Source organism: Oryx dammah, unplaced genomic scaffold, assembly GCF_014754425.2.
Source record: "Oryx dammah isolate SB20612 unplaced genomic scaffold, SCBI_Odam_1.1 HiC_scaffold_11229, whole genome shotgun sequence".
Taxonomy (NCBI): domain Eukaryota; kingdom Metazoa; phylum Chordata; class Mammalia; order Artiodactyla; family Bovidae; genus Oryx; species Oryx dammah.
In genome coordinates this window covers 5,017,859-5,031,185 of record NW_024080622.1, presented here as the reverse complement: position 1 = coordinate 5,031,185, position 13,327 = coordinate 5,017,859, and the positions used below count along the sequence as shown (strand labels likewise).

Below are 13,327 nucleotides of genomic sequence, written 5' to 3'. Positions count from 1 at the left end.
TGTTTTTAAATAATTATTTTCTTACTCTTTTTTAAAAATACTAATTCTTCTATTTATTTTTTTCACTTATCCAATATTTCTGAGCACCTGATATGTGTTAAGACATTGCTCCATGTGATAGCAATACAGCAATGAACAGAACAGCATGCCTTATCATATGCCAGACACTTTGTTAAATACCTTGGACTTTATTTACATTATCTCAATTACTGATTAAAACCCCTGTGGGGAGGATATTTTCTTCAATCTGAAAATGAAATTTCCGAGATTCAAAGCTTAATTAGATTTCCTAGGATCTCACAGCTCAGAAGGAGAAAATAGGAGTCAATGCAACTTTAGCTGACTCTAATATTTATGCTCTTAATTGCTAGGCCTGATGGTTCAGATGGTAAAGAATCTGCCTGCAATGCAGGAACCCCAGGTTCTGTCCTTGGGTCAGGAAGATCCGCTGGAGAAGTGAATGGCTATCCACTCCATATTCTTGCCTGGATAATTCCATGAACTGAGGAGCCTGGTTGGCTACTGTGCACAGTCCATGAGGTAGAAAAGAGTCAGACATGACTGAGCAACTAACACTAATTCTAGACCATGAATAAAGAAATGGGAATTACATAGATCAGAACTTGAATTGTAAGAATTAGTCCAATAAATGTTAATAGTATTTCATGAAATTTTTTTAAGAACCAAGTTTTATGAACTTGAATGAATAGCAACTTGTTCTTCCCCATATTAAATCTTCTACAGATCTTCTTACCAGGAATAATTCGATTTAAGTCCTATAAACAATTTAAGTCCTGTAAACAACTCTTTAAGTCCAGAATGTGCATTGCTCACACTCATTTTCATTTGTCTACCATCTATGCAGACTTTGACAGCAAATTTATCTATACCAGGATAATATGGACAGTTTTACTTTACAAATGAAGCAAAGCTGTTCAGATTTTTATCCAGATTAATTAATAGTATTTTCATTCCTTCAAAAACTGCACTGAAAGTCAGCTATGTACCTTCATTAGGTTACAAAAATAAAATAGATAAGAACTATTTTCCCTTAGACCTTACATATGGGAGTCAGGGAAATGAAAATTGAATTTAAAAGATAATTCTGATGATGCTTAGTGCTATGAAAAAATGTGAAGAATCTTGTGAGTAGGGTGGGTATAGGATAGGAAGGAGGAAGGCCTCACTGAAGAGATTTATTTTTTGAGCTAAGCCCTACATGGTGAGCTGAGTCAGCCATGCAAGGTTATGGGAGAGAAAAAGAAAATGCAAAAGTTAAAAGCACAAACATCATCTGATGAATAACTGAGGAAAAAGCTTTTGGCCTACATGAGAGTGAACTGAGGAAGGGGCAAGAGATTAATAGAGTGATAGATGAGACCATACCACACGGGTCATATGTGTATGACTTTGTAATACATTATCTAAACAAAGACATATTTAATAATAGAGATATTCTTAATAATTATACCAGGACAAAAGGTATTAATCTGTAATTTCCTAGATATACCAGCTGTTTAGATGATTTTAAGCAGGAAAGTGAGATAATGTGATTTGCATTTCATAAGTCACCACACTGATGGCTTCTGATTAATCTTTGCAATAATCCTGATAAGAAGTGAAAGTGACATCCATGAGATTAATAGTAATAGAGCTACAAAGAATATCAGTAATTTCAGATAAGTTTTATAGATAATGTAGACAAGATGTGGGTTGGATGTGTTAGGGGTGAGAGAAAAAGAATAAAAGTAAGTGCTAAGTTTTTAACTGCAACCTCTAGATGAATTAAGATACCATTTCCTGATTTTGGGAAGATGACAGAGGAACTGGTTTTAGTAAATGTTTGCAAGTAAGTAGAACCACCAGTCTGATTCTGACTGTATTAAGTTTGAGATTCTGGTTAGAAATACAAATAGATATATCAAAATACCACCTGGGATATACTCTCTTTTCTTATCTGTTTATTAGAGCATTTTGCATTGTAACATATATCCTCAATAAAACATGGAATTCAAATAGTCCATTAAAGTGATTTTTTTACTCAGCAGTAATTTTTTTTCACTATCTGGTATTTTAAATTGCTAATGTTACTTATTTCCTTTCTAGGAAAGTATAGATCTGGGTGAAATCATGTTTTCCCTTTGTTATTTGCCAACTGCTGGACGTATGACATTGACAGTCATCAAGTGCAGAAACCTGAAGGCTATGGATATCACTGGCTCATCAGGTATGCTCACAATTGGCTAATGGGGACATTCCCAAACAAACATGCCATATAGCTGAAATTATGAATGGCTACTGAATTATTAAGTTCATTTTCTGCTGTGGGGCACTATGTGCTAAGTCGCTTCAGTTGTGTCCGACTCTTTGTGAACCTATGGACTGTAGCCCGCCAGGCTCCTCTGTCCATGGGATTCTCCAGGCAAGAATACTGGAATAGGTGCCATTTTCTTTTCCAGGGGATCTTCCTAACCCAGCGATTGAACCAGTGTCTCTATGTCTCTTGCATTGGGAGGTATGTTCTTTACCATTAGCACCACCTGGGAAGCCTTGGGGCACTATAAAAGTAGAAAAAGAGATTACCAACTAAAGTGTTCTAAACACCTCTTTAGTTTACATTAGCACTATGGCATTTTTTAAAGGTATTATCATATTATCAAGTAGATTGCCTTTGAACTTGGGTTTATATTTTAATTTCTTTCTCTCCTGATTTAGTTCTTTCACAAAAAATGTGTAACTTACCATACACTTCGGGGCTTCCCTTGTGGCTCAGCTGGTAAAGAATCTACCTGCAATGTGGGAGATCTGGGTTCAATCCCTGGGTTGGGAAGATCCTCTGGAAAAGGGAAAGGCTACCCACTCCAGCATTCTGGCCTGAAGAATTCCATGGACAAAGGAGCATGGAGGGCTATAGTCCATGGGGTCACAAAGAGTCGAGCACAACTGAAGTGACTGAGCATGCATGCATGCATGCAGGAACAGAGAGATATAATAAAGTAAATGAACACACCTTAAAGTTTCTTAAAAACAGTGGAGGAAATTTCTCTTGTTCTAAATTTGATGAAGAGGCAAAACTCCATCATTCTCTTTACTCCCTTCATTTAAATCACCACAGTTCTGGAGAGTTATTTGTAAGTTAATAGGGAACTTTGGCAATGATAAGGAAAAAATGATAAGGACAGAGTAGGGAGGTCAATAGCATTTGTTGAATTAAATAAATAATAAATAGTAATGCAGATTTAGTAAAAGATGGCATGGGGAGTGCAATCTATAACCTTTTGGTTCTTCAGAACAAAATAAACTAAATTTGCAACACAAAAAATATTAAGAACTCCTCCAATTAAAATAAATAAATTTATATTAAAAAATAAAAAAATAATAAACAAAAAACAAAAAAAAGAACTCTAAAGTAGGAAGGATTCTAGGAAAAATTAACTGAGTAAAAAATGATGTACAAGCATAAATATGGATATCTTGCTCCTTTCGATATAAAAATGTGTAATCTTAGAATATATATCATGTTGCTAATATTTGCATAAAGAAATACTTGAGTGATATACAAAAACTGAGGGGTGGAGAAGTATGGGAACAGATGGGAAGGAGACTTCTCATTGCATGTCTTTCTCTGTCTCATCTTTTAAAATTTGTTATGAATTTTTATTCATTTAAAAAAATTATAGTGCATAGTTGAAATGTAAAGATAGAAAGAAAGGAAATTAAATCTACATTCATTTTGGTGAAAAAGTCTTCAGTAAACAAATGTGGAAGAACTTAAGATAAACAATATATTCTGCAAATTATTGTTTATTTTGCTCTTTCTACCATGTATTGAAAAAGAACCAAATTTCCAGACAAGCAAAGAGCAAAGTTGTAATTAAGTTCAAGAATATTTTTTATTTAAATGAAGCTTCTCATCAGGGGAGTGCATGCTTTGAGAACATCACCTCATTAATTCTCACAACAGCCTTGTGAATCAAGTAAGGAACCAGTAAATTATCTTTATCACTAATAGAGAAATGTCATCAGAGACATGATGGGGGTAGTAAATGATAAACCGGGCCTCATTCTCACTGTTAAAAAGAGGCTTAGGCCTGGGGCTGACACCACAAAAGTGAGTTTCTTCCTTAGAACATAGTTCCTATTATTAAAAATTGAAAAATATATAGGAATGTTTCTATTTTGCAAATAGGTTCATTTATATCATTTTTAGATTTGCATATAAGCAATACCATGCAGTATTTTTCTTTCTCTATCTGACTGATTTAACTGAGTATGACTTCTCTAGGTCCATCCATGTTACTGTGAATGGCATTATTTCATTCTCTTTTAATAGCTGAATAATACTCCATCGTGTATGTGTGTGTCAGTTCAGTTCCGTCGTTCAGTCGTGTCCGACTCTTTGCAACTCCATGAATCGCAGCACGCCAGGCCTCTCTGTCCATCACCAACTCCTGGAGTTCACTCGGACTCACATCTATTGAGTCAGTGATGCCATCCAGCCATCTCATCCTCTGTCGTCCCCTTCTCCTCCTGCCCCCAATCCCTCCCAGCATCAGAGTCTTTTCCAATGAGTCAACTCTTCGCATGAGGTGGCCAAAGTACTGGAGTTTCAGCTTTAGCATCATTCCTTCCAAAGAAATCCCAGGGCTGATCTCCTTTAGCATGGACTGGTTGGATCTCCTTGCAGTCCAAGGGACTCTCAAGAGTCTTCTCTAACACCACAGTTCAAACGCATCAATTCTTTGGTGCTCAGCCTTCTTCACAGTCCAACTCTCACAACCATACATGACCACAGAAAAAACATATCCTTCACTAGATGGACCTTAGTCGGCAAAGTAATGTCTCTGCTTTGGAATATACTATCTAGGTTGGTCATAACTTTTCTTCCAAGGAGTAAGCATCTTTTAATTTCATGGCTGCAATCACCATCTGCAGTGATTTTGGAGCCCCCCCAAATAAAGTCTGACACTGTTTCCACTGTTTCCCCATCTATTTCCCATGAAGTGATGGGACCGGATGCCATGATCTTCATTTTCTGAATGTTGAGCTTTAAGCCAACTTTTTCACTCTCCACTTTCACGTTCATCAAGAGGCTTTTTAGTTCCTCTTCACTTTCTGCCATAAGGGTGGTGTCATCTGCATATCTGAGGTTATTGATATTTCTCCCAGAAATCTTGATTCCAGCTTGTGTTTCTTCCAGTCCAGTGTTTCTCATGATGTACTCTGCATAGAAGTTAAATAAGCAGGGTGACAATATACAGCCTTGACATACTCCTTTTCCTATTTGGAACCAGTCTGTTGTTCCATGTCCAGTTCTAACTGTTGCTTCCTGACCTGCATACAGATTTCTCAAGAGGCAGGTCAGGTGGTCTGGTATTCCCATCTCTTTCAGAATTTTCCACAGTTTAATGTGATCCACACAGTTAAAGGCTTTGGTATAGTCCATAAAGCAGAAATAGATGTTTTTCTGGAACTCTCTTGCTTTTGCCATGATCCAGCACATGTTGGCAATTTGATTTCTGGTTCCTATGCCTTTTCTAAAACCATCTTGAAGATCAAGAAGTTCACAGTTCATGTATTGGTGAAGCCTAGCTTGGAGAATTTTGAGCATTACTTTACTAGCATGTGAGGTGAGTGCAATTGTGTGGTAGTTTGAGCATTCTTTGGCATTGCCTTTCTTTGGGACTGGAATGAAAACTGACCTTTTCCAGTCCTGTGGCCACTGCTGAGTTTTCCAAATTTGCTGGCTTATTGAGTGCAGCTTTTCACAGCATCATCTCTCAGGATTTGAAACAGCTCAACTGGAATTCCATCACCTCCACTAGCTTTGTTTTTAGTGATGCTTTCCAAGGCCCACTTGACTTCACATTCCAGGATGTCTGGCTCTAGATTAGTGATCACACCATCATAATTATCTGGGTTGTGAAGATCTTTTTTGTACAGTTTTTCTGTGTATTCTTGCCACCTCTTCTTAATATCTTCTGCTTCTGTTAGGTCCATACCATTTCTGTCCTTTATCGAGCCCATCTTTGCATGAAATGTTCCCTTGATATCTCTAATTTTCTTGAAGAGATCTCTAGTCTTTCCCATTTTGTTCTTTTCCTCTATTTCTTTGCATTGATCACTGAGGAAGGGTTTCTTATCTCTTCTTGCTATTCTCTGGAACTCTGCATTCAGATGCTTATATCTTTCCTTTTCTCCTTTGCTTTTCGCCTCTCTTCTTTTCACAGCTATTTGTAAGGCCTCCCCAGACAGCCATTTTGCTTTTTTGCATTTCTTTTCCATGGGGATGGTCTTGATCCCTGTCTCCTGTACAATGTCACCAACCTCATTCCATAGTTCATCAGGCACTCTATCTATCAGAACTAGGCCCTTCTATCTATTTCTCACTGCCACTGTATAATCATAAGGGATTTGATTTAAGTCATACCTGAATGGTCTAGTGGTTTTCCCTACTTTCTTCAATTTGAGTCTAAATTTGGCAATAAGGAGTTCATGATCTGAGCCACAGTCAGCTCCTGGTCTTGTTTTTGTTGACTGTATAGAGCTTCTCCATCTTTGGCTGCAAAGAATATAATCAATCTGATTTCGGTGTTGACCATCTGCTGATGTCCATGTATTGAGTCTTCTCTTGTGTTGTTGGAAGAGGGTGTTTGCTATGACCAGTGCATTTTCTTGGGAAAACTCTAGTAGTCTTTGCCCTGCTTCATTCCACATTCCAAGGCCAATTTGCCTGTTACTCCAGGTGTGTCTTGACTTCTTACTTTTGCATTCCAGTCCCCTATCATGAAAAGGACATCTTTTTTTGGTGTTTGTTAGTTCTAAAAGGTCTTGTAGGTCTTCATAAAACCGTTCAACTTTAGCTTCTTCAGTGTTACTGGTTGGGGCATAGACTTGGATAACTGTGATATTGAATGGTTTGCCTTGGAGACAAACAGAGATCATTCTGTCATTTTATATATATGTACCACATCTTTTTTATCCATTCCACTATCAATGGACATTTAAGTTGCTTCCATGTCTTGGTTATTGTAAAACAGTGTTGCAGTGAACATTGGGATACACGTATCCATTCAGACCATGTTTTTCTCTGGGTGTATGCCCAGGAATGGGATTGCAGTGTCATATGGTAGCTATATTTTTAGTTTTTGAAGTGAAGTGAAGTGTTAGTTGCTTAGTTGTGTCTGACTCTTTTTGACCCCATGGACTATAGCCTGCCAGGGTCCTCTGTCCATGGGATTTTCCAGGTGAGAATACTGGAATTCTTAAGGGAAAAAGAGAATGGGTAGACACTCCCTTCTCCAGGGGATCCTTCCAACCAATGGATCAAACCTGTGTCTCCAGCATGGTGGGCAGATTCTTTACTGTCTGAGATACCAGGGAAGACCCAGTTTTTGAAGAAACCTTCATAATGGCTCTATCAATTTACATTTCCACCAACAGATTAGGAAGATTCCCATCTTTCCACACCCTCTCCAGCATATATTTTTTGTTGACTTTTTTGATAATAGCAAATCTGACCTGTGTGAAGTGATATCTTATTATAGTTTTGATTTGTATTTCTCTAAGTAATTAGCAATGTTGAGCATCTTTTCATATGCCTTCTGGCCATCTATATGTCTTCTTTGGAGAAATGTCTAGATCTTCAGCCTATTTTTTGATTTGGTTGTATTTTATAATTTTAATTTATTTCTTTATTATCTATATTTTTGCTGTGTTGGGTCTTTGTTGCTGCATGTGCTTGTCTCTAGTTGAGGTGAATGGGAGCTACTCTGTAGAGGCCATTTGGGTTTCTCAGTGTTGTAGCTTCTATTGTTGTGGAGCACGGGCTCAAGGGCTCACGGGCTTCAGTAGTTGCTGCATGTGGGCTCAGTAGTTGTGGCTCCTGGGCTCTTGAGTGTATAGGCTTAAGAGTAGTTGTGGCTTGTGGGCTTAGTTGCTCCATGGAAGTGGGATCTTCCCAGATCAGGGACTGACCCCATATCTCCTGCATTGGCAGGTGTATTCTTTACTACTGAGCAACCAGGGAAGCCCTGGGTTGTTTGTTTTGATGATGTTAAGCTGCATGCGCTGTTTGTAAATATTGAAAACAAACCCCTTGTCAGTTACATTGTTTGTAAATATTTTCTCCCTTTCTGTGGATTGTCTTTTAGTTTTGTCTATTGTTTCCTTTGCTATGCAAAAGCTTTTGAGTTTAATTAAGTCCCATTTGTTTATTTTTGCTTTTATTTCCATTACTGTGAGAGACAGATAAAAAAAAAATGTTGCTGCGATTTATGTCACAGAGTCTTCTGCCTATGTCTTACTGTAAGAGGTTTTTTTTTTTTTAAATTAATTTATTTATTTTAATTGGAGGCTAATTACTTTACAATATTGTAGTGGTTTTTGCCATACATTGACATGAATCATCCATGGGTGTTCTTAGAGTTTTATAGTGTCTGGTCTCACATTTAGGCCTTTAATCCATTTTGAGCTTATTTTTGTGTATGCTGCTAAAGAATGTTCTAATTTCATTTTTTAAACATATAGCTGTCTAGTTTTCCCAGCACCATTTATTGAAGGGACTATCTTACCTCCATTGTTTCATTGTTTAGTTTTTCCCCTTTTGTTATAGATTAATTGACCATAGGTGCATGGGTTTATTTCTGGGTTTTTCCATCCTGTTCCATTGATCAATATTTCTATTTAGACAAACTCATAGAGTTAGAGAACAAACTTATGGTTACCAGGGGAAATGGGTGGGGGGAAGGGATAGTCAGGGATTAGGGGATTGATATGTACACACTGCTATTATATACAACCTGGGCTTCCCTCATAGCTAAGTCAGTAAAGAATCTGCCTGCAATTCAGGAGATCCAGGGTTCAATTCCTGGGTCAGGAAGATCCTCTGGAGAAGGAAATGGCAACCCATTCCAGTATTCTTGCCTGGAGAATCCCATGGACAGAGGAGCCTGGTGGCTACAGTCCAGGGGGTTGCAAGAGTCAGACACGCCTTAGCAACTAAACCACCACCACACCCTGCTATATTTAAAATGGATAACCAACAAGCACCTACTCTATAGGGAAGATAACTCTGCTCAATACTGTAACAGCCTAAATGGGAAAAGAATTAGAAAAAGAATGAAGTGAAGTGAAGTGAAGTTGCTCAGTTGTATCCAACTCTCTGTGACCCGATGGACTGTAGCTCACCAGGCTCCTTGGTCCATGGGATTTTCCAGGCATGAATACTGAAGTGGGTTGCCATTTCTTTCTCCAGGGGATCTTCCTGACCCAGGGATCGAACCCAGGTCTCCCGCATTGTAGGCAGACGCTTTACCGTCTGAGCTACCAGGGAAGCCCAGAAAAAGAATAGATTCATGTATATGCATAACTGAACCACTTTGCTGTAAACCTAAAACTAACACAACATTGTGAATCAACTCTGTATGTGTGTTTGTTAGTCACTCAGCTGAGTTTGACAACTGTATGCCAATATAAAATTAAAAGTTTAAAAAAAATACAAACAGTCATTGAATATTTCCCTTTTACCTTGTTTTCCTCTATATACCTTATTTCCAGCCACAAAATATGTTTTGGCCCCTTGGTACAAATGCTTATGAAATATACAAATACATTTTTCTAGAATCTAAAAAACATTCATTTCATTCATTTGCTGAAATAAATTAATGTCACATTTTTGGCTTATTCTAAGGAAATAAAATCTATTATTACATTGATAGAGTGAAAAAAAAATGTGGTGCTATAATTGGAGGGTTCAGTTCAGTTCAGTTCAGTTCAGTCGCTCAGTCGTGTCCGACTCTTTGCGATCCCATGAATCGCAGCTCCCCAGGCCCCTCGTCCATCACCATCTCTCGGAGTTCACTCAGACTCACGTCCATCGAATCCGTGATGCCATCCAGCCATCTCATCGTCGGTTGTCCCTTTCTCCTCCTGCCCCCAATCCCTCCCAGCATCAGAGTCTTTTCCAAAATTGGAGGGTAACTATAATAATAATAATAAAAAGAACAGATGAAGATAGAATAGACAGTTTTACCACCTAGCAAACACCCCAATGCCTATCTCCTCTTCCAAAACCATGCTTCCTTTTTATAAAAAGGTACAAAAAGCAAACTCTTGATAAATATTATATCAGTTCAGTTCAGTTCAGTCTCTCAGTCCTGTCTGACTCTTTGTGATCTCATGGATTGCTGCACGCCAGGCTTCCCTCTCCATCACCAACTCCCAAAACTTGCTCAAACTCATGTATATTGAGTCAATGATGCCATCCAACCATCTCATTCTCTGTCACCCCCTTCTCCTCCTGCTTTCAATCTTTCCCAGCATCAGGGTCTTTCCCAATGAGTCAGTTTTCCCGTTAGCTGGCCAAAGAATTTGAGCTTCAGCTTCAGTCCTTTCAATGACTATTGAGGACTGATTTCTTTTAGGATTGACTGGTTGGATCTCTTTGCAATCCAAGGGACTCTCAAGAGTCTTCTTCAACATGACAGTTCAAAAGCATCAGTTCTTCAGTGCTCAGCTTTTGTTATGGTCCAACTCTCACATCCATACATGACTACTGGAAAAGCCATAGCTTTCACTAGACAGACTTTGTCAGCAAAGTAATGTTTCTGCTTTTTAATATCCTGCCTAGGTTGGTTATAGCTTTTCTTCCAAGGAGTAAGTGTCTTTTCATTTCATGGCTGCAGTCACCATCTGCAGTGATTTTGGAGCCTAAGAAAATAAAGTCTGTCACTGTTTCCATTGTTTCCCCTTCTATTTGCTATGAAGTGATGGGACCAGATGCCATGATCTTAGGTTTTTTTTTGTTTTTTTTTTTTTAATGTTTTGGAGAAATAACTCCAGAAAGAATGAAGAGACAGAGCCAAAATGAAAACAATGCCCAGTTGTGGATGTGACCAGTGATGGAAGTAAAGTCTGATGCTGTAAAGAACAAGATTGCATAGGAAACTTGAATGTTAGGTCCATGAATCAAGGTAAATTGGAAGTGGTAAAGCAAGAGATGGTAAGAGTGAACATCATGATTTTAGGAATCAGTGAACTAAAGTGGACTGGAATGGGCAAAATTAATTCAGGTGACCATTATATCTACTACTGTGGGCCACTATATCTACTACTATTCTTCTAAGAATACCTTAGAAGAAATGGAGTAGCCCTCATAGTCAACAGAAGTCTGAAGTGCAGCACTTGGGTGCAATCTCAAAAGGATAGAATGATCTCTGTTCATTTCCAAGGCAAACAATTCAGTGTCAGAGTAATCCAAGACTGTGCCCCAACCACTAATGCCAGATAAGCTGGCATCCACGGTTCTATGAAAACTTACAAGACCTTCTAGAACTAACATCCAAAAAAGTTGTCCTTTTCGTCATAGGGGACTGGAATGTAAAAGTAGGAAGTCAAGAGAAAGTGAAAGAAAGTGAAAGTGAAGTCACTCAGTTGTGTCCGACTCTTTGTGACCCCGTGGACTGTAGCCTACCAAGTTCCTCCGTCCATGGGATTCTCCAGGCAAGAATACTGGAGTGGGTTGCCATTTCCTTCTCCAGGGGATCTTCCCAACCCAGGGATCGAACCCGAGTTTCCCGCATTAGAGGCAGATGCTTTAACCTCTGAGCCACCAGGGAAGCCCAGGAAGTCAAGAGAAACCTCTAGTAACAGGTAAATTAAGGCTAACAGAGTTTTGCCAAGATAATGCAATGCTCATAGCAAACACCCTCTTCCAACCACACAAGAAATGACTCTACACATGGACATCACCAGATGGTCAATATTGAAATGAGATTGATTATTTTCTTTGCAGCTGAAGATGGAGAAGCTCTAAACAGTCAGCAAAAACAAGACTGGGAGCTGACTTTGGCTCAGATCATGAACTCCTTATTGCAAATATTGTATGATTTTCTATAGTATTGTGGCTGGTTTTCTACTTAAGGTGATAGGAGTTAAGAGTAGAGATCAATCAGCTAGGGTAGAACTTGTTACCAATTATTTGTCTCTTTGGCCCATAAAAATATAGCATAAATGAAATTTTCTCTTCCCTATTGGCATCATACAGACAATACATTTGAGGAAACTTCCTTGAGAATATATATATATTTTTTTCATTTTATATGGCTGAATATTTAATAAATGATTTGTAGTAATCATTCCTTCAATCCAAACTCTTTATCAAGCATGATGACTGAAACAGAACCTCTAAATTTAGTGCCTTTTCCAACAATTCAAGATAGTCCTAACAAGTACAGTTTTGCTAATTTCAATTCATTGTGATTATATATACTTATCTAGATACAATGTTGCTATTTCATAAATTTTAGTCTTCTAATTCTAAATCACTTTGAAGGAAATAAATATAATTTTTCCTATTGGGATTATATTCCTTAGATATTTCTTACAATAAAACATGTCCTCAAATAACTAAAGACACATTATAATTTAGACTGGTTCTTGGTAAAATACTGGGTTTTCTCTGTTGTATTACAGTGATCAGCAAATTCTTTTCTAGCTCATTCAATAAGAAGTCTTATTCTGTTTCCCCCCAGTTATGCCGTTTAATTATAAAACTAGTAATACAATAGGACATCAGTCAGTCAGTTCAGTTGTTCAGTCATGTCCAACTCTGTGGGACCCCATGGACTGCAGCACGCCAGGCTTCCCTGTCCATCACCAATAATGGAGTTTGCTCAAACTCATGTATATTGAGTTAATGAGGCCATCCAACCATCTCATCCTCTGTCATCCCCTTCTGCTCCTGCCTTCAATCTTTCCCAGCGTCAAGGTCTTTCTAGCTTCAGCCTCAGCATCAGTCCTTCCAATGAATATTCAGGACTTACTTCTTTCAGGATAGACAGGATGGATCTCCTTGCAGTCCAAGGGACTCTTAAGAGTCTTCTCCAGCACCACAGTTCAAAAACATCAATTCTTTGGTGCTCAGCTTTCCTTATAGTCCAACTCTCACATCCATATGTGACTACTGGAAAAACCATAGCTTTGACTAGACAGATCTTTGTCGGCAAAGCAATGTCTCAGCTTTTAAATATGCTGTCTAGGTTGTTCATAGCTTTTCTTCCAAGGAGAAAGTGTCTTTGAATTTCATGGCTGCAGTGATTTTGTAGCCCCCCAAAATAAAGTCTGACACTGTTTCCATTGTTTCCCCATCTATTTGCTGTGAAGTAATGGGACCATGATCTTTGTTTCTTCAAAGTTGAGTTTTAAGTCAGCTTTTTCACTCTCCTCTTTCACTTTCATCAAGAGGCTCTTTAGTTCCTCTTCACTCTGCCATAAGAGTGGTGTCATCTGCATATCTGAGGTTATTGATATTTCTCCCGGCAATCTT

General features: G+C 38.3%; 1 protein-coding gene across 1 annotated transcript in view; it reads left to right on the top strand.

Moving 5' to 3' along the window:
* The window catches only part of LOC120861171 (synaptotagmin-10), a 114,514-nt gene that overhangs the window by 89,386 nt on the left and 11,801 nt on the right, over nucleotides 1-13,327 (top strand). Inside the window, exon 4 of the mRNA XM_040236824.1 lies at nucleotides 2,107-2,227. Within this exon, the coding sequence (XP_040092758.1) occupies nucleotides 2,107-2,227 (121 nt within the window). The remainder of the gene's footprint in view (nucleotides 1-2,106; nucleotides 2,228-13,327) is intronic.